This window comes from Thermobia domestica, chromosome 2 (genome assembly GCF_964235325.1).
Source record: "Thermobia domestica chromosome 2, izTheDome1.hap1.1, whole genome shotgun sequence".
NCBI classification, from domain to species: Eukaryota; Metazoa; Arthropoda; class Insecta; order Zygentoma; family Lepismatidae; genus Thermobia; species Thermobia domestica.
The window spans coordinates 267117820-267138867 of NC_137455.1; the positions used below are offsets into that span (position 1 = coordinate 267117820).

At 38.0% G+C, this 21048-nt stretch overlaps 1 protein-coding gene across 1 annotated transcript in view; it reads left to right on the forward strand.

Annotated features, from left to right (window-relative positions):
• Positions 1-21048, forward strand: part of LOC145678482 (protein Wnt-4-like) — a 383056-nt gene that overhangs the window by 290399 nt on the left and 71609 nt on the right. Inside the window, exon 4 of the mRNA XM_081748665.1 lies at positions 7446-7606. Coding sequence (XP_081604791.1) covers positions 7446-7606 — 161 coding nt within the window. The remainder of the gene's footprint in view (positions 1-7445; positions 7607-21048) is intronic.

Here is a 21048-nt window from a genome sequence, read left to right on the forward strand (position 1 = left end):
TTTTGCTTACAGTACAGCAAAACGATGTATGATGTACACTGCTGACATATTTTAGAAATATCGGTGGACACTGCCACACATCCCAGTAGAAATCTTTACAATCGACTATATGACGTGCTCTCTATTATAAATGATTTTGTACTCTTCTTTATTAGAATTCCTTCATCAAAATGAGAGAGGATAGAATGAAATTCAAGTTTCTTGTATGAGATAAGAAGCTTAAAGAAAAGTTGCCTTCAACAACGCTCAAGTGTTAACTGATGCTGTAGATAATTCTGATGAGGTTTCTGGTGAAGATAATTCTGATGGGCTAGATAATTCCCTTTCTACCACTGAACGCTCAAAAGGGAGTGTAAACTTGGAATAGTTACGTTATCCACTTTATGTAAAGATAATCACTAAACAGCCTACAGCAATGCAATTCAATTTAGCTCTACCTTCTCCGGTGTCAGCAGTCACTCAACAGCACTCACCCGGAGCCTTTCATCTGCAGGTTTTCTTCAAGAAAATTTTATTCGGAGAGCAAAATCAAACTATGAGGATGCTGCACTATGATACTATTTAATATTTGATAAAGGATATGATCAGTAGAAGGATGAGATGTAATCGAAATTTGATTTATCTTGACTCCGAGGGACAAAGCTCCACTGGAAGTATGTCTGAAAGAAACACTGTTCATCCGGTGCACAATTAGTATTGAATTGATTCATAATTATGTTGGCCATGGAAGTTAGTTGACGTTATCGTTGACGGTAGTAAAAGACGTCGTATGCCAAGACCGCTTAGACCAAGACGGTTCGAAGACCACTGCTTCAAAAGACCTGCTTCATCTTGCTTCACGTTGTTCTACAGACAACTATCAAAGATGTTGTGAGTGTCGAAGATCGCTTTAAATTCCTTAATCATGTGAGCGTACTGCGTGGAAGATGGCTGCAGCAATTAAAACATAATTGATTGTTGTGTCTAATGAAAATATAATACCACCTTTTATCTGCATTATTTTTAGGAGTGTTGTTTTCTATGTGAAGCCTGTAACATTTCACATTTCATTTCATACCTTGCTGTTTCTTTCATGGAATAAACCCCAAATAAAAAGAAAATACATAGAATAGAGATCCTCCAGTTCAAATCTGTTTTAAGGAAGTTTTAGTAAGGAAGCCATCAAACAAGCGCATATTTCACTTCAAAAATTAACTTTGCTCTCTCAGTTTCAGTGGCATTAAGATGATGATAGTATCGTTTTACAACTCTTTAAACTATGTATAATCACAATGTTAAAATGTATAATAGTGATTTATACTTAAAGATTCAATTTATACTTAGATATTTATACTTAAAGATTTAAATATATTTCTTTAAAAAAAAAGATCTTTCCATCTGCTGCTAATATATCTCAAAATATGTGACATGTATGGATAAAACACACTATTTTCAACATTGTGCAATCAATTTCCTTGAATTTGGCACAAAAGCAACGTTTCTACCTCTAGTTTGTGTCTTGTTATATTCGTTCAAAGATCACCCTACAAATTCTCACAGTGGCCTTGTTGATGATGTCATATCTTCAAAACTCGCAACTGGATTAATTGGGACCTTTAATGGGAAAAACCTAGCAAATAGTACTACTATATATTCCACCCAGTGTGATCTGGTTTTCATATGCCTAGGTTGACTCCTCAATATGCCTAATTTCTCTGTAGTAATACTTTACGTCCCTTAGATTAGTTTACTCCTTCCGTGTTATTGACAAGAGAAGTTGCAGATGGGGATGGTTTTCCGCTTAGCATATATAATTGAAGAGTACAGACAAATGAGACTCACAATCTAAAAAAATGTAACAGCTAGTTTATAATGTAATTCAGTAATTCAATTACTTTCTGCATAATGTCATTCAATTATTTCGTCTCAAATGTCTCAAAAAACTTGATATAATTTTTAAAATTATATAGAAACAACTATGTTTTGGAAGCAATACTACCATTTATAACTTTAAAAGGGTAGAGAATACTTAAAGTTAATCTTTCGAAAACAAGCTTTAATCATCATCCCATTTCAGTTCATTAAAACTAAAAATTGTGTCTTGCTTTGATAGTAATTACTTCAAATATATTAATACTTCAGCTTCTAATAAGTTATCTAGTTTGTATAAAAAATAGTGAAAACTGTACTTCATATGTTCTCTGAGTGAATAATTGGCAGTCTGTAAATTAAATTGTTATAGTTATTGTGTTCTCATTCCCATGAATGCAATAGGATTAAATAATTAATTCTGCTTGATTCCCTTCCCCACCAAGACTTTTGAGACTTTCGTATGTTCCTGCGAGTTATGGCAAGATTAATTTATGTATAACGTAACATTTGTTGTATATGACATATGACATTTCCCATACTATTCTTCAATAATTACTATAAGATACTATGACCTCTTCATATACATTAGTATCATAGTTTGAGCCTGGTGATGCTACATTTTCTCAAATGAAAGTGAGTGATTATCTGCTAAATTACGTCACTCGGTAGCTCATCAACTACTTCTACCACACAGTCAGTATAATTTTTCACCCCTTCGCTCCCTCATTTGAAGTAAGCTTGTATTTAAGATGGTTGTGTACAGATTTAGTTTTCTTATGTCTGTAGCGTCTGTATGTAAGAAGGTTTCTGTTATTATTGATTTGATAAAGGTTCGTTGCATCGCTGGGGAAGGAATGGATTTAGTCATTTATTGTTTTCAGAAATCCAGGTCTTGTCAGAAACAGCATTTCTTTTATAGTGCTAATCTGGTTGCGCTGGTATTTCCTTTTCTCTTATGAAAGTATCAGGTAGTTGTGTTTTCTACAAGTATACATGATTAAATCCAAGCAATAGAATTAAGTATTCATTTTGTAATCAATTTTAAATTTTCGAAAAACTGATCACAATAAACTGTGGTAATTGTTCAATACATTTCAAGTACTTTTGTTTCTATAAGTATGTAGCTCATTAAGGAAAATTCTCCTCATAACGCGATGAGATCTGTCTATTGTTGGACACCATCGGCTCTATTGCAAGATGATCAACCAAGACAGATGGCCAACTTAAAGAAAATAAGTGTAATCATCGTATTTTAGACCAGAACTTCTAATATTCATAGATAATAAATATGTTTTTCTTCAACTTTTCGTTTCTTTGTCCACATTCGAAGTCTGTTTTGAAGCTAATACAGTAGTTTCCTAGTCTTCACATCTTGCATCCGGGTTTTAGGTAATATAACATTCTTTCTAACAATTTTTATGGTGGCTCTTCTCTCATTTTATTACAAATTCCTAATGTTTCATCTTTCTCTTTATTTTCCTACATTCTTAATAAATTTAATTCTTTTTCTGTTCTTCATTTCGGTTAATTCTCTCGAACTTATCCCTCGCTATCACAAAGCATTGTAATTCTTGCTTACTTCATTTTCCGTTTTAAAGTATAAAAATACATAGCTCATCACTGCAGTCACTCAACTTTTCAGCGTATCACTTTCATCTGCCTCAAAATGTATCTTACTCATTAAAGAAATTTTTATCCTTTCTACTATTATCGTAATTGTTTCCCATTTCTATTTCCATTGAATTTAACTACATAAATTATATTATTGAAATTTTCCTATTCTTTTAAATTCCTCTTGTCATTTTGGGCTGCGGTGGCTCAGTGGTAGAGCGTTCACCTCTGGTGCTTGGGGTCCCGGGTTCGATCCCAGCCCCCGCCAAGTGAACTTTGTGGTGGACAAACACCGTGTGCGTGGGTTTTCTCGGGGTTCTCCCGTTTCCTCCCACTTTCTTCATTCCACCATTTCATTCATTACTCATCATCACCGTCTCCTTTAGCTTAACCGGCATAACCGTGGAACGTAAAACTCAAAGATTTCATTTCATTTTTTCCTCTTGTAATTGCACTTACATTTATTGCATATTCACTGACTTTGTTGACTTCTCTTCTTAATTCGATAACCATACATTCTTTTCCCTTTTTCTGTGCAATTTTTTTTACTTTTTTCCATCTCTAAGTTTTCAGTGTTTGTTCTAGAACACGAACTTCTTTGACCTGTTCCTTGTATAATATTGTTCCGTACCTGGCGCTCTGTAGGTTCAAAATGCTCCTAGCACAAGTTAGTATCGGTGTCTCTTTCTTCTCAAGTTATAACTTTTCTCTGAAGTACTGAACGGTTTTTTTTTTTACTTTAACACTTTCAAACTTGGTGTACGGAGTCCTGGATTCGATTTCCGCCCGCAGTAGATCCTTGAACTTTAAATGCATGAGTCCCATCCCCATTTTTTCAAAATAGCTCAGAAATGAAATTATAATTTAAATGAAATTATAATATTTTAATTTATTTGTGTATTTTTCTAGAGAACACAAAACACTACTTAGTATACTAAGCAATTATTTCCAGATGGCCTTATTTCTTGCTTAGTTCGTCATCGAAGCCAATAAAATCATAATGGAATTAAATAGCCCACTTATTCTTTGAGAATAGGGAACATAACACACACTATTTGAGAATAGATAACACAAACTATTCCGTGGCCACTATGGCTAAGTGGTAGAGTGCTCTGGTGATGGGGTTTGTTGATTTCAAAGTTGGATAGCTTAAAAGGGCAGAAAAGTATTGTCTCGTGAACTATCCGTTCATCATTCTTGTATTAACCGATTTCGGTTACTTCCCTCATAACTTGTGACAAATGATGCATTTTGATCTTAATTTGTGCTTTGCCTCGTATTATGTTGCCTCGACTCGAAAACGAGAAGTCTCGTATCGAAATTCGAGACGAGTCAAGACAGTAATCTTCGAGACAAGACACGAGTCGAGACAGACTGATATTTTTGAGATGAGACACGATTCAAGACAGCATTTTCTCGAGAAGCCGACTCGTCTAATCTCGTGCACATCCCTACTTTCCTCTTCACGCATATCAACTGAATATGAACCGCGTACAATGTTGCTAGAACCGATTTCTAACATCCTTCCACCTTGAGTTACGAGAGCGGACTAGTCACTCAACGATCTCAAAGCATTAATATTATGCATTACAATACATAAAAAGATACAATCTTTTTTTTTTTTTTGGAGGGGGTTAACAGTTCTACCATATCTAGTAGTAACAACCTTAAATACGGATGGGCATGAGACGAGCTCGAGTCGAGTTTCGAGTCGAGTCAAAGGTAATTTTCTCTAGTCGAGTTTCGAGCCGAGTCACTGTTTTTGAGGTCCAGTTTCGAGTCAAGTCGAGTTTGATAAATGGCTCGCTCGTTCAGCTCGTTTTAGCTCGTTTTGAAATCATGCCCTGATTAGACTGGAAAGCAAAAGTCATGAGATATGTAAGCAGTAATATGGAATACTGTTAATATTGCTCACGAGAGGGGACACTGCTCGCACGTCGTCTCGTCTCTAAAACGGGCAACAATAGATTTCAATAACGAGACAGCCTCAAATGTCGTGAGCACTCATATATGCATACATTAGTTCTTAGCATCAAAGCTGAGACCTCACGGTCGAATTTTTTCGCCCAAGCACAAGCCCGACCTGGGTAGTGACGTTAACTAGCTCGGATCGGTTCAACGGAGCGAATAGCAAGTATGGTTGGGATGAGCCACAGATTCGGCTCAGGTGAGCCATCGTCTCGAGCCAGCTTCTTTGAAACGAGTCCATCGTCTCGGTTCGACTAGGCTCAACTGAGCCGATTGCTCGAATCGGCACTGTTGAGTGAGCCATCAGTTTGGTTGGGTTCGGATGGGATATTGGCTCGAGCCGGCTCGGTTGGGTGAGCAGTTTGCTCGGCCCACTTCTCTTTTCAGCTCGATAATGAATGAACTGTGAGCCGAGCCGCTCGAGCCGTTGACATCCCTTCACCAAGGTCGAGCAGTTTTAAACATGTTTAACCGCCGCACTGTAACTTTTAACAATTTTTGACTCGAGCTCTACTTGCTCCTCGAGAACTGAAACCCAGAACCTTCAATGAAAACTCGCTCGAACTCACTCGTGCCCATCCCTAACCTTAAAGTATTTTCCATATTCAGATTCGTCGATTTCAACACTCTATTTTGGCACCATTGATCGTTCTTTAGATATACATAGCTCAGAAGCTTCCATGGAGATATGGAATGAAATTTCACAGTTATGTTTTGCAGTCGAAAGAAGATAGATTATAACAGCAAGTGAATTATTATTTAAAAATAATTCAAATGGAAAGAGAAGGAGTAAACGGGAGAACTCTAAGAAGTCATAAGAACGTTGTTATTTATCACAAAATATATGGTTCGGGATCGAACCCGTTACCTTTTGCACAAGAAACCAACTGCTTTACCACCGAGGTATCGCATCCCATTCGACGTTCGAATTATATGTTTCTCATCGCAAACATCGAATCCAAATATCCCACATTCAACGTAAGAACACTAACCACTCAGTATTACTCACAATTATGTAATTACCCTTTTAATTTGCTACAATAACTAAGTTATTTTTAGTTTCGTTTTGCATTCCAACCATTATCCCACTGGGAACTTATCTCGGGTAAGATATGAAATTGAGAACGAGATGCTTCATATTTTCAGCAACAACAGTTATTTCGGTTACCAAAATCACAAGAAAATTTGGAAAGAAAAGAGTCCAACTATCTCTTCCACAGGTATTAATAGAATACTGCCATACTGCCAACCTCGGATAAGTTTCTTATCCTAAGCTACTTAAATGAAATTACGCGTATGTTATTTCCAAGAGAGCATGTTCTATAATATATCTGGAGCTTCTAAATTTTGCTAACATTCCCCGTCCTCGAAAAGAAATAGCTGCTTCTCAACTAATATCAGGATATACGGCCTTGATTAAACGTTCTTGTATAGCTAAATCACTTGTTTATATTTATGGATACACAATGTTGTTTGCTATCTGGTTTTAAAGTTTCAACTATTTTTTTTTTCTCAAAGCTAATCCTAAACTTATAACGACGTACATTGCATTATGGATCTTTCTGTCGTTTACATAATGTCTCATCGTTATCAAATGACATCTTTGAGTTTTACGTCCCACGGTTATGCCGGTTAGGCTAAAGGAGACGGTGATGATGAGAGAGGAATGAAATGGTGGAATGAAGAAAGTGGGAGGAAACGGGAGAACCTCGAGAAAACCCACGCACACGGTGTTTGTCCACCACAAAGTTCACTTGGCGGAGACTGGGATCGAACCCGGGTCATCGTAATCAAGTAACTAACGTGAATGATCCAAAATACTTTCCCAAGTGTAATAGGTCCTATCTCATATAGCCTCAATGTGTAAACTCCAATCATTAATATTTTGAAAAACTTAATTGTTTGACAAACTGAATTGGGAGTTGTTTCTCTTTGTTATTATTTCTAGGGTTGTCCTATTTGCAAAGCTGAACTGAATTTAATCTGATTGTTGTTAATACCCGAATATGTTCCAGACAGCCGTGAGAAAGCCTATGTCTACGCTGTGTCGGCAGCAGGAGTGGCGTATGCTATTACCCGTGCTTGCACCCGAGGAGAGTTGGCTGATTGCTCGTGTGACCATAGGGTTCATCATCGGAAGACAAAGGTAGCATGGCGTTGGGGAGGATGTTCAGAGGTAATGAATGGTATCTCTTTATTTTCTCTTAAGGGCTTTCACACTTCATTTTAATTTTTTTTAATTCATATTTAGAGAAATAAAATTATGGAACATTTTTTCAGGAAAAGTAAACTCTAAGAACGTAAGTGAGAAGTACTACTAAGCATAGCCATTAAAAATTGTAAAAATATTAGGAACTTCCTGGAATGTACGAAGTTCATCGTGATAGGCATTTAAATGGAACATTATTAACCACCTAAACAGAAGAGAGACAAAGTATGGAATTTCAGAGATGATCTTAAGGGGGAAAAATATAATTAATGTTTCATTTTATTTCTGAACGCTAAGATAGTAAAGCAAATTGTTTAGTATATAGATAGATCGACTTGTTCCGTGTAACTTTCTACAAAGATCTCTAAACAAGATTAAATTTTAACTGAAGTTTTAGTTTATCCATAACATACTAAATGATAATTGTGTAACACTACCACAGATCACATTGCCTAACGGCAAGATTGGTAACTACGTGGAAAAACAAGCGTATCAAGTTCGTCGCGCTTGCAGTGACATCTAACTCTCGCTGGCAGGATAATGTAACTACTCACCAGCAGTGTAACTATCCATCTAAAGAATTCACCAATATAAGCAGTAGATCCATAGGCATAGACTAGTTACCAACATTAACAGTGTATCCATACAGCACCTTGACGTAGTTTATAAATAATATTTGCCATTAAATTCAAAATGCAAATATGATGTCCTTCTAGTAGTCCTAATTTCCTATCTTTATTCATCGGACTATTTTAATCGAAGGTCATATTAATAAGAGTTGAAATGTGGTTACTGTGTACCATATTCGTATAATTTAGAAATTGAAGACACTCTTTTTTCACTCTATGCTTTAAATACGAACTCAATAAAATTCAAAGAGAAAAAAGTGCTAGACTTGTCTGGCAATCGAATCTTTCCTCTACTCTTATAATGCCGGTGAGCTATCATACAATTCCAGTTCCTCCCCCATTGGCTCTTCGCTGTCCTGAACATTGAATTAGGGTTAGTCTGGACAGTACCGATACAGTAAGCTATAGACCGGAATACGACCTCTTGTACTCTCACATTTTCATTGTTCTAAATTCATTGATTTCGTACCTACAAGAGATACAGTGAAAGAAAAATCAAACCTTTTCCCCCAATTTCTTAATAAATAAAGTTATATATATGCACAATAACACAGTTAAAATATAATACTAACACGCTTTCGATCGGAATCATATAGTGAAGCTAAAAATTTCGAAATTAAGGCTGCTAGAAGGTAAATATAGCTATTTAACTTTAATTAATGTTAGGTAACTATTAATACTATAGTTCTAACTATATACATTTATTAAAATTTCATTTAAAATTCTCTTATATCTTGTTTGAGTGCATTGTATTGCCCTTCTTGCAGATAATACAGGTGTTTTTACCAGCGGCGCAAATCTGTCTTCAATATTAGGTGGGTGGGGCGGGAAAGACCGTTCCCATATTTTTTTCTAAGCGATGTTCAAAATATTTATGAAGTTGCTGTGGAGGATCAGGGGAGCAGAGTTGTCTTCAACATTGGGAGGCGGGCAGATTTGAGGCTTTTCTGGGGGGACATCAATTTCATTGCACTTTCCTTTGTGGCAATCGGACACAAATCATCACATTTCTCACCGAAAAACACATTTCAAATCAGATTATTGGGGAACAGTTCACCTCAGTTTTAAGGTTGGAGGGGACATGTCCCCCTCATTTCCTCGGGATTTGCGCCAGTGGTCTTTACATTCCCAGCTCGCAGGACTGTTTATTTACTTTAAATTTCTCTGTTTTCTTAAAAAGTAATCGTTGTAGATTTTTTTAATCCTCTCTCCCTAAGTAAGAAATCAATAAATTTCCTAACAAAGCTTGCTTAAACATGTTGTGTTGAAAACTTTACCGGGAAGCGCGATGGTAAAGCGTTCACGTCTAGTGCATGGGTCTCTGGTTCGATTCCAATTCGCGCCGAGTTAACTTTGTAGTGGACAAACACCGCGTGCATGAATGTTCTCAGGGTTCTCCCGTTTCCTCACCATTATCACCCATCTTATCATGATTGCATGCCTTGGCGAGCATTTTTAAAAAAACTTACCTGAATTTCAGTCTCACCTAAAACAGTCACTCCTTCCTTGCTGTTCCATAACTAAAAGGTTGACATTTCTGCCAGAATAAATTAAGATAACATTCAACTTGGGAAAATCTACATAGATGTAATAATTACTTTTGCGTTGCTTTGGAATCCTCAAATTCTGTGAACATTATCATGGAATGAAGGTCCTGAGCCCGTAGTGATGGAGCTCTAGTATTTGTATAACGGAAGTAAATCATGCTTAGGAGAAATTGACGATTGTAAATAAGAATCATAATTACTGCAGTTCCTTTTATTTAACATTAGTACTATGTACTTATTACACAATAACAATGCAACTTAAAAGAGCAGTCTTAATTTTACTATCTCCGCCTTATTCTTTCTTTTATTTTTCATTCTTCAATTTACAGATACAAAAACTTTATAAAATTGTCTACGTTTTCCACAACATCCATTTAAGCACTGATAATTTCAAAGTGGAAATAAGATTGCAATACAAATATAGATCCCATTAAATAGGATACAAATCTGTACATTTCACAAACAAATGTGTATACTCAAATATTTATAAGATGTATAGCGTACAAAATATTACACACTTTTTAACTCAGTAAAGGATAGAAAATCATGGAAATAAACACGAAAGAAAGCAAACCATCAATTTCCATTAGAGGCAACGGTAACAAAAATGTATAAACCAATAATTACTTTTTGTTCTCAATTTTTTGATGAGTCATAAGTCTAGCAATATTCTGGTACACAGTCAGATTAACATTCAAAGTAGACCTATAGCTCTTCGAGTTAATTATCTGGAGATACCTTCTTGCTAGTTCCTGGTTTCTACGTCGATAGCTAAATAAGAATATCATTCATATGGGGTAAAGCCCATTACGCTTAGTTTTGTAAGCAGTAACAAAGAGAATACATGCACCTACTGTATCTACAAACTTGTATAATGGTAGAAATAGGCTTGCAATCTAACGATAAATGATTAATACTGGTTACAGATTTCATACATAAAATAAAGAATATTATTTTTTGTCAATAATGACTGATTCTGTCGTACAGACTGTACAGATACTCGCGTCTTCTATTCATGATTAAGGGACTGTGAAGTAGGTGGAGACAACCGATTTCCTTCTATTTCACACATAGCGTAGTTGAATCGGAAAAACTGGTTTAAATCCTGAAGAGTGTAGTGACTGCGAGCATTAATACTGACATTCACATTGTTGTCACTATGTGATACAAGGACGTGAAGACTTAAAAGCTTCTAGGAGTAACAACAGAACAGTTATGGTTCTTGTTTCCTTCACGTGAGCGAGAACAAAAAAATAAGGTATTTGTGACTCATCGCATTCTCTCAAATGCAGAAATAAGAGCTATGACGTTTATTCCACCCAATTAATGTTCAGGTTTCTGTATAAGCTTAATGCTTCTGTTCACTTCTGATACCTGTCAAAATAAAGAGCTAATAAAAATAAATGAGATAACAAAGAGATAAAAAAGAGAATGAGATATATATGTATTTAAATTATTTCGTGGAATTCGATTATGGTAACCTGTCTTATTTCTAAAATCATTATAATCTTAAAATATAAGATTAGCCAATATTCGCTATTTTTTATTTTAACACATCACACAAAGTAACTCTATTCGAGATTATGAGGGTGTTTAACCACTTTTGACTCATTCTATTGAACTTAGTATTGACAGAAAGTAATTAAGGACATTCATATCTACTTATGTATGCTATGAGGCGCGTCTCTTAATTATCCATATAGCCCAAACACATCTGTTATAGACTTTAATAACTAGTTCAAAGTGAACATACATCTGGTGTTGGAAGGATGTCATTCAAATTATCGGAACGATTAACCAGCTGTCGACATATAGTAGCCAAAACGTTGTGAAATATTACAGTACGTTTGTTTTATCTTTTCACACTTCCCGCCAGTGCACTTGGTTTTCCTTTAAAGTATTTTCTTCTAGCACTCAAGTGAACGTTTTAATCCAATAGACGTCTTATTGCTTTTGTCGTGTACGTGACGTTAGTTGTCAGTCAGCTCATCAAATGAGGTCATTGCTGTTTGGCGGGTATTTGAAGTGCTCAGTTGACACAGGCGAATAGGTGTGTTACTGTGATTTGTAAGTGGTGTCACGTTTTGCTGTGTTTCCTAGCGTATTGTAACTATCAACTTAACCGTGGCGTGGGAACAATGCGTTTGCAAACAGATCCACCCTATAGGCGGGAAGCGTACCAAGATGAAACAAACGCACTCTAAAGCAATTCCATAGGAGATGGTCACACCAGTCATACAGACTTAACTTGTCTTCGCCTAACTTCTACATATTTGATCCAATGAAGGAAATCTTATTGGACAGAAGAGCCCTCTACCAACAGGAATAACGGGTAAAAGTCTCGGCTCATCTCGATAATAAGCGTATTTCATTACAATTCTTCGGAAGAGTTTAACTTGAAGATCTAGAATTATAACGAAATTTCAGGGACTGGTAAAGAAAAATCATGTGCTTCCAGAATACAGAAGCTTATAGTTAGGTGGCAAATATCTGCTGCCGTAGCAGAAGACTAAATAGAAAATAGAACATTAAACTTCAGTCCATACTCTACAGTTATCAAAATTCAATCAGTCACATCGGAACTGAAATAGTGATATATGGGTGTATGGTAATTATATTCTGTACTTACAACCAGTAGTGTGTAGTTTGGTATATGTTGGAATTATTTATCCTTTTCAGCACCGAAGCTATATGAGGCGTAGACCTACATTGGAAGGTTAAAACCGAACCAACATAATGTGTTCAAGTTTCAAATCTTTTCCATGGGAATAGAACACAGTACTCATCACGTTATCGAATAGACCAACAGGCAAGCCAATTTCAACTCTAGATTTCAATACTTGTTGAAAGAAATGAATTGCGAGGAAGTGAACGAAATCTAGCGACGAAGATAACAGCGTTTTTCGAAATCGCTTTAAATACTAAAATTTAATTCCAGACGCAATAAAAAGGGTAATTGGTAACTTCCCATTGCAAATAATCCAGCTTTCAATATTAAGTTTTGGTGGATAATTATGTGCCAACAAAATAAAACAAAAGAAACATATGGGACTAGGATAGGAATTGAAAATAGTATCCATCTTATCGTGCCGGTGCGATAACTAATTCACTGCTCAACTAGTCCTGGATCATAAACACACAAACTTTTAAATATCACTTTCACCGTAACAGTAAACCGCAGCCCATAGTCCGAGTCTCAACTCCGTTCCCCTACTTCGAAATTCTATTGCCCCCTCCTTTCTGATAAATCACAGTACATCCCGTTGGATAATGAACCAAAGACTTCAATGTATTTCACTTAAAACTGATTTTAAGAACGAGATTAAAAAGCATAATATGTTTGTAACCTCATCGTCAAAAGTGCCTTTACATCGCCGTGACGGGTATGTGACCGCGCAGTATGTGACTGTCTGCATTTTTGCGTTACGTTACTATACTCAGAATTTTTGCCAAGATTGGTACGGAATGACACCCAACGTCAGTAACAGAGGCGACTCTTGAGGGAAGTGACATTGGTAAAATTAACATTTTACGAATGCAATCCACGAGTAGTTAACTGCGCAAAGGTATGATGGAATTTCATTTACAGCGAAAAACATTAATGGTCTCGAAACAAAAATTCAAACAAAACACATCAAACCAATTTTTGTTCATTGATATGCATATTATGATGATTATACTTATTATATTACTTTTATTATTATTATCATTAATAATAATAACAATATACAAGATCAGTGGTAGCCCATGCCTTCAAACCAGTATATGCCACTGCTTGAAACTATGAACTCTACATTAACATCGGTCGTCTATCGATCATTTTAAGTTACTCCCTCCCACTCTCCCAAGGTGTGCAAAGGTGTCTTACCCCTTACCCCAAAGCATGGAAAGCAAACAATATTTTCGCAAACACAGCCAGGAGCAGAGAGGAAGTGACACAGAACCAGGGGCGGATCGAGAACGGACTTCTGGGGGGGCGGTGGGTTGTAATACTGCTACTTAGATCTACTTTTAAGAGCTCCAAACTCTGGGATGGCTTTTATTTATATATAAAATAAAGTTTCATCTTTGCTCCAATCGTCCCCCTGGATCCGCCCCTGCCTGTTCACAAGTCCTAAAGCTTTGAGAAACAGAAATTGCAAGAACTAGTGAAATCCAGAGTCGTATCTTTTATAGCTTGTAGAGTAGACTAGTAATTTTGAGAAATAGGCCACAGATATCACTACCTCTTTTAGTCATAGTTCCCCAATTGCCTCTCAATGCTGAATCTACATCGAAAATTCGACGCTCCCTCTAGGGCTTGAACTCCAGAACCATGAACACTAAAGATACAGTCCTCTACACAGGCATACATTATTTGAAGAATTTTTGAAATTGAAACTAGCAGGAGAGAGATCACTTGTTGAACTAAATCAATGAATGAACGTAAATCCCGTCACGAATATCTCCATAAATAGTATATGACTAGTACGTACCACTTTCGAGCGGCTATCTAAGCAAAATGTGAGATAAACCCATGTGTTTCTTTCATGCTAAAAAAAAAAAATAAAACCTACAATGTTCATTAAGTAAATTGCGGAGTAACGTTCAACAAACTATGTATTCTGACGTAAGATACTGAACATTCATATATACCTTACGTTGACTATGAACAGGGGCGGATCCAGGACCGACTTCTGGGGGGGTTGTCATACTCCTACTTTTAAGGGTTCCAAACTTTGGGATGGGTTTTATTTATATATATATAATAAGAAAGTTTCCTCTTCTGGGGGGGCGATCGCCCCCCCTGGATTCGCCCCTGCACAGAACGCACACAGCTCGCTGTATAGCTGCAAGAGACCCATGGGTAATTATAGTTGCCCTCTTGTTACAACGCGTCCACTAAAGGCGCACCTATCAAGGTCAATTCCGGCAGTAGAACACGCAGTTGACTGTTAGAAACCAAGTGCAGCATGCAACTAGTACCTCCTGTTTACTTTTCACGAATATTTTTCACCTTCATGCGCACAGGTCACGTATTGCGTAATTTAATTGACATGCTGTGTCAAGTATATATGCCCTAAAAAGAAATGAGTACTCAAAAGGCAAAAACATGTAACTATATTTCTTTTCCTTTTTCTATTAGCCAGTAGAAGTTTGTATGACTGTTTCAACATCCTTGTAGTTTGCTTAGGATTCATTTCCTCTTTTTAGTTGAGCTTTTGGTTATGAATACCACCGCGACAAGCCATGGTTCTTATGATAGTGGCGTATTTTCGGAAATAATAAACGTAGACTCCGATGCTTTTGAAACGGACGATAAATGTAGTTTGTAGGAAGATTCTAGCATCAATTTATGTGGCAAACATACCTCTTTCTATTTAAAAATATTGTTTGGTATACAATATGCGGCATTCAAGATGGCTGCCATGATGTACACTAAATCATTTAACGCAGTTTCTACACCAATGCCAAATTGTAACATTTCCTTTTCCTCCACCTGTGCGTCTCTTTGTTACTGCCCTATCATGATACATTTTTCTATTACATACATATGTTAAACATAGCACACTCTCTCAAACAGATGATGTGTCAAAAATGATTCACATTCTCATTTGTGGGAATATTCAAGCCTAAGCTGAAGTGTAAAATCATAACCTTTTACATTTAAAACAATATTGTGTGATATGCTTAGGCTTGAATACACGAATTCAAGATACTTTCCATGGTGACCACAATCCAAATCAATGCAGTTTTTGCAGTACTACCAATTGTATGTAACATTTATTTTTCCTCCGTCCACGCATGTCCTTTATATTGTTCTGCCCCAATACTTTTCACTAACCCTATATATAGATCCACATGTCTTCTCACAGTAAAATTAATCTAATCTTTTTCACAGAATATTTTTATACTATACTTTGATCCAGGGGTAAAAATGGAATTTTAGAACTAAGTGGAAAGTCAACAATAGATAAAGTCGGATTGGGCTATGTCACGAGAAAATCAACTTCGAAATACGAGAGTGCAAGCAAACTTTCATGGAGAACGACTTAAGCGATAGCGATTGTTGCAGAACAATCAACAAGCAAACAAAACTAATATCACCATTCAATTTTCCTATTTGTTACTAATAACCACAGATATTTTTCCTTCTTTTCACAAACACTTCAACTTACTAAGGGGACACTATCCTCTTGTGCATGCCTCATCTCCACTCTTGCTTTGATCTCAAGCTTTTTACCTGTGGAACCTAATTACCGGGCCCTTTTGACCCGGGCCATTTCTGACTTGTGCCTTTTTGATGCGGGGCCCTTTCAACCAGGGCCGTTGACTCATGGTCGTTCTTATTCGTGCCCTTTGGTAGCGGGGCCCCTTTTGACCCAGGTCCGTTTGATGCAGTTCTCCTTCGACTCGGGCCCTTTCTTCGCGGAGTCATTTACCTGGGCCCTTTCGACGCGGGCCTGGTTTGACTCGTGCCCTTTTGAAGCGGACCCTTTTGTCGTGGAACTCTTTGGACCCGGGTCATTTTGATGAGGAGCATTTTGATTTGGCCCTTTTGTTGCGGAGACCTTTTGATAAGGGCACTTTTGACGCGGGGCCGTTTGACTCGGGCCTTTTTTAGTTGGCCCCCTCTTGACCGGGGCCCGTTTGACGCAATTCCCTTTTGACTAGGATCCATTTGTCGCGGAACAATTTTGACCCGGGCCCTTTTGATGAGTCAAGCGGTGTAAAGTAAAACATTTTTAAAAAATTGATATTTGCATGAGATACCGTTATCACTGCAATCGACAACTGGTACTTCAGTACAAAGAGAACGTTACACAAACGTGCAGTCTTAAGATACTTTTTAACATGTATATGAATTGTCCAATTCAAAATTGATTATACTGAATCTAATTGTCTCTTTCTCAAACCAAAGGCCGTGGGGGGGGGGGGCTCTCATAATTTGTAAATGAGAGATACTGGCGACCATCATTTTTTGATTGTCGAGTGCATCTGATTTTGAAATTTTGAACCCTGGGTTAGTACATGTTTTTATATTTGATGAATAATATTTACTATGTTATTTCGTTGGTTGGATCAGGGCATAATGTCCCTTTCAACATCTATTCAATATGAGACATGCACCTTTGCTTAACATGGAATTAGAACCACATGAGCTCACCGGGAGTGGAACCCGGGTCTCCCGTCTTGAAGTTGTGTACGCGCTTGATGACAAAGGAATACTGATATACAGATACGTATCAATTCAATGGAACACCTGAAAAAATGTAACTTACTAGATACTATAGGGCTGCACTACTTTTCGCCTTTAGAACAGCTCTGATGTGACTTAATGGAGCCATAGATGAGGTGATTAGCAAGAGTGGAATACTGCATCATTCTGCGTGTAGTTCTCTCTACGTCGGACGGTATTAGTCCATATTCGGCGGGCCAGGGGTATTGTTCAATTTCATCTACATGTTCCTCAAATCACGACACAACAGCTTCAGCTGTATGAATGGGCGCATTATCATCCTAGAATATGGCATAATTGACCAGAAACACCATCCCGCGCATAGGATACAAACAGTCCTCCAAAATCGGATCATAATCACAGCAAGGGCGAGACCGGTAAGCGTCAACATAGAACCCCATAAAAGCCAAGATATTGCCTCCCACATGGTCACAAAGTGTCCACCACTTTTCATGGTTGGGTGGAGACACTGCATATTATACGCTTCTCTGCTGTCTGACCACATAAACACGATCGTGATTTGAAATATAATGAACGAACACTCATCCAACCATATCACACGTTTCCAGACATCAGCAGTCAATGCTGCATATTCGCGTCAACATAGGCGTGTGCTAAAGCTTTATGGTCCCTTATCAACAGTTTCAGTTGTACAACAAACACATTATGTCCCTATCATGCAATTCGGGGCGGAATGATTTCGACATAGGCTGTGAGAACTGGTGCTCACAGCCTTGGGCCACTTTCATCACAGTCGAACGACAGTTCTAAGTGACAATCAGCTTTAATGTTCGGCAGTGCCTGTAACAGGGGGCTTCATTCCAACCTTTGTTCTTTTTCGCTAACGTGTTTTTGCCGTGAGTTTTGTTGGCAGTAATAATCTTAGGCACTGATCCTCACAATACACTCAACACATATAGCACTTTCGATACACCAACAATTTGGCCTCATTGGAAATAAGAGGCTAACTATTTTACACTATCATTGTCTGTTCAGATCGCTGCACACTGCTATTCTATTGCTCTTCATAAAAGTTTCCCCTAACACATCACCAGCATCTTGAAGCCTCTTCTATCAGTAAACAGAAAACAGTCTTGCATTTATTTGTTGAAGTTTCAGTTCTTTTTCTAGCACTAAAATTATATCAGACGTGAACTGATAGTTCTTGAATCCGAACAACCAGGAATCTGACCAAGAACTCCTAGCGGTGCAACAAAAGTGCGTTCGCTACCTACTACTCCAGATCGTGAGCTGGAGATCTTTTTCAATTTAATGTTGTATAATTATCCATCAAGGCTAAAAGAGACGGTGGATGATAGTGGAATGACAAAACGGGAGATTACCGAGAAAAGCCATAAGCATGATGTTTGTCCACTGCAAAGTCCATTTGGCTGGGCTGGATCGAGCCAAATACCCCATGCGCCACAGGTGAGAGATCTACTACTGAGCCACTCATTCCCCGAAACAAGTCATTGTATATGATATTACAGATTCACATTTTAACATTACCGTCGTAAAGAAACTTTCACAAAATCAATTTAAACCAAAAATACCCACGAGGACTCATGTGGATTTTGTTTTTCAAAGCCTGATGAATACTATGTTTTTTAAAAACAAAATTCGTTTCAAATTAATTAAGTAGTAGTTATATTTCTTCATTAAGTTGCTTGAACGAGTGCATTGTTTCCGTGAACTAGCTGGAAACATGCAAAGCCCGATCCCTAACAAATAACACGAAGACTTAGGACTCCTGTCAGAGAACATGCGTTATTTACACTAAATTTTGTTTAAAATACATAAGTTTATCTAACCTAATTTGTAAGCATTAGTTCTATCTGTACTTGTTTTTGCACACTTTTTCAAATCAACTTTTTGCATTTCACGTAACCTCCATTAGTACCAAGCTAAAGCAACAATTCTCTCACTTCTTGACAGTACTGTCATATAACCATTATAGGTACCGGTATTATGTTCCATGTACTCTTTCAGTACTAGGTCATATTTGAAGATAAATAACGCTCAGAGAGAAACAGAACGTTTTCTGTCTTAGGGAATGACTTTTGATTGCTGAAATTCTTCGGTTCCCCTTACCTTACAGGTATGACATATGGTAAATTATATATAAGGAGTGTTCAAAAAGAAATGAGCTGAAGGCTGTAATGTTCACACCGGTGATAGAATGATAATATTATTGTCTGTGTAACAAATATGTGTTTCGACAAGAGAGCGGAAGTTCACAACCTGCGGCTAGAATCACGTGTACAAGCCACGCAGCGACGGAAATACGCTAGTTGACTCCCGGTTCAAGAACTCGTTTTAGATCCTCCCTGACCAATCAAACCAAACCACTGTCCCAAATATTTGCCCAATTTTGCGACTTTCCAATCCGGCGCCCGGGGCATATAAATAGTATATTACCTCTAATTTCCATATACTAATTTGCAACACTCTAGCAGTACGATTGCTTCTAGACTAGGGATGGCCACAACCGATTCCTGGCGGAACCGGTTTTCGGGTCTGAACAGATCCGGTTCCGGAACCGGTTTTTCGGTTCCAAGTCTGGAACCGGTTTTTCGGATCCAGGTCCGGAACCGGTTCTTTAAATCCAGGTCGGAACCGGTTCTGAAAATCAGATCTTCAAGAACCGGTTCCTCGCAGAACCGGTTCCGTGAAACCGAAAATTTGTGACCATCCCTACGCTAAACCCGAGCTGCTGGCAGGCTGTGAACAGTGTGCTAGATGAAATGATGGAATCGACAGGCAGGCGCCTTTGTGATGGACAAACACCGAGTGCGTGGTTTCCTTGGGGTTCTCCCGTTTCCTCCCACTTTCTTCATTCCACCATTACATTCATTACTCATCATCAACGTCTCCTTTAGCCTAACCGGCATAACCGTGGGACGTAAAACTCAAAGATTTCATTTCATTTTTTTTGACAAGCAGACGCCCAGGCGGCGGCCGCTTGTTATATTTGGCTACATAAACTGGGTAACTGGCAAACTCATTGGCTAAATAGGCAAACTGGCCAACTCATTTGGCTAAACATCCACTGGTGGACCAACATTTTTTTGTGGGGGCACAAGCGGGTCTGGGCGGGGAGGGCACAAGCGCATGGTCCTCTTTGCAGTGTTTTGAAGGTGAACTCTGTGCCTCCTTTGGGGGTTTTACGGGTCTTTGGGGGCTTTCGGATCAAGGTCTGGAACCGGGTTTTCAGATCCAGATCTGAAACCCGTTCCCAAGATCCGGTTCTGGAACCGGTTCCTAAGATCCGGTTCTAGAACCGGGTTTTCGGATCCATGTCCGGAACCGGTTCTGAAAACCGGATCTCCGAGAACCGGTTCTGAAAACCGGATCTCCGAGAACCGGTTCTGAAAACCGGATCTCCGAGAACCGGTTCCTCGCGGAACCGGAACTTTGTGGCCATCCCTATTCTAGACAATATGAGTCATTTTGCCCAGAAAATGCATTTGCAGCAATAATAATTGTGCTCCCAATTCAAACTTGCCGTTATAAAATGCAACTTCTCAAGGTACTAACAATACAGTTTAATCAAACGCAGGGTATATATGTAATTACTTTTTATATGCCTTCTTCACTGGTCAAATGGCTCACATGCACACCTTTAGTGCACATGTTCCTCGGTTCGACTTGCGATAGAAGTACATTCAATGAGTTGAGTTGATTTTCTGCTTAACTCACGTGCAGCAGCGAGGCTACATGAGACGTTGACATATTGATTAACGTGGAATCCAAACCACATGAGCTCCCACCTGAAATCGAATCCTAATCTTCCAGGAAGTACATTGAAATATAAACGCATTACGTTGGTTCAAATTCCACCTTAAATTGAAGGTCTGAATCTCATATAGTTTCAGTAATGGGTTTGTTTATAGCCCGCTCCCCCCAGTTCTTTGTCACCGGAACTGGTAGAGTCACTACTACTACTACTACTACTACTATTATTATTATCACTACTACTACTATTACTACTACTACTACTACTACCGGTAATAG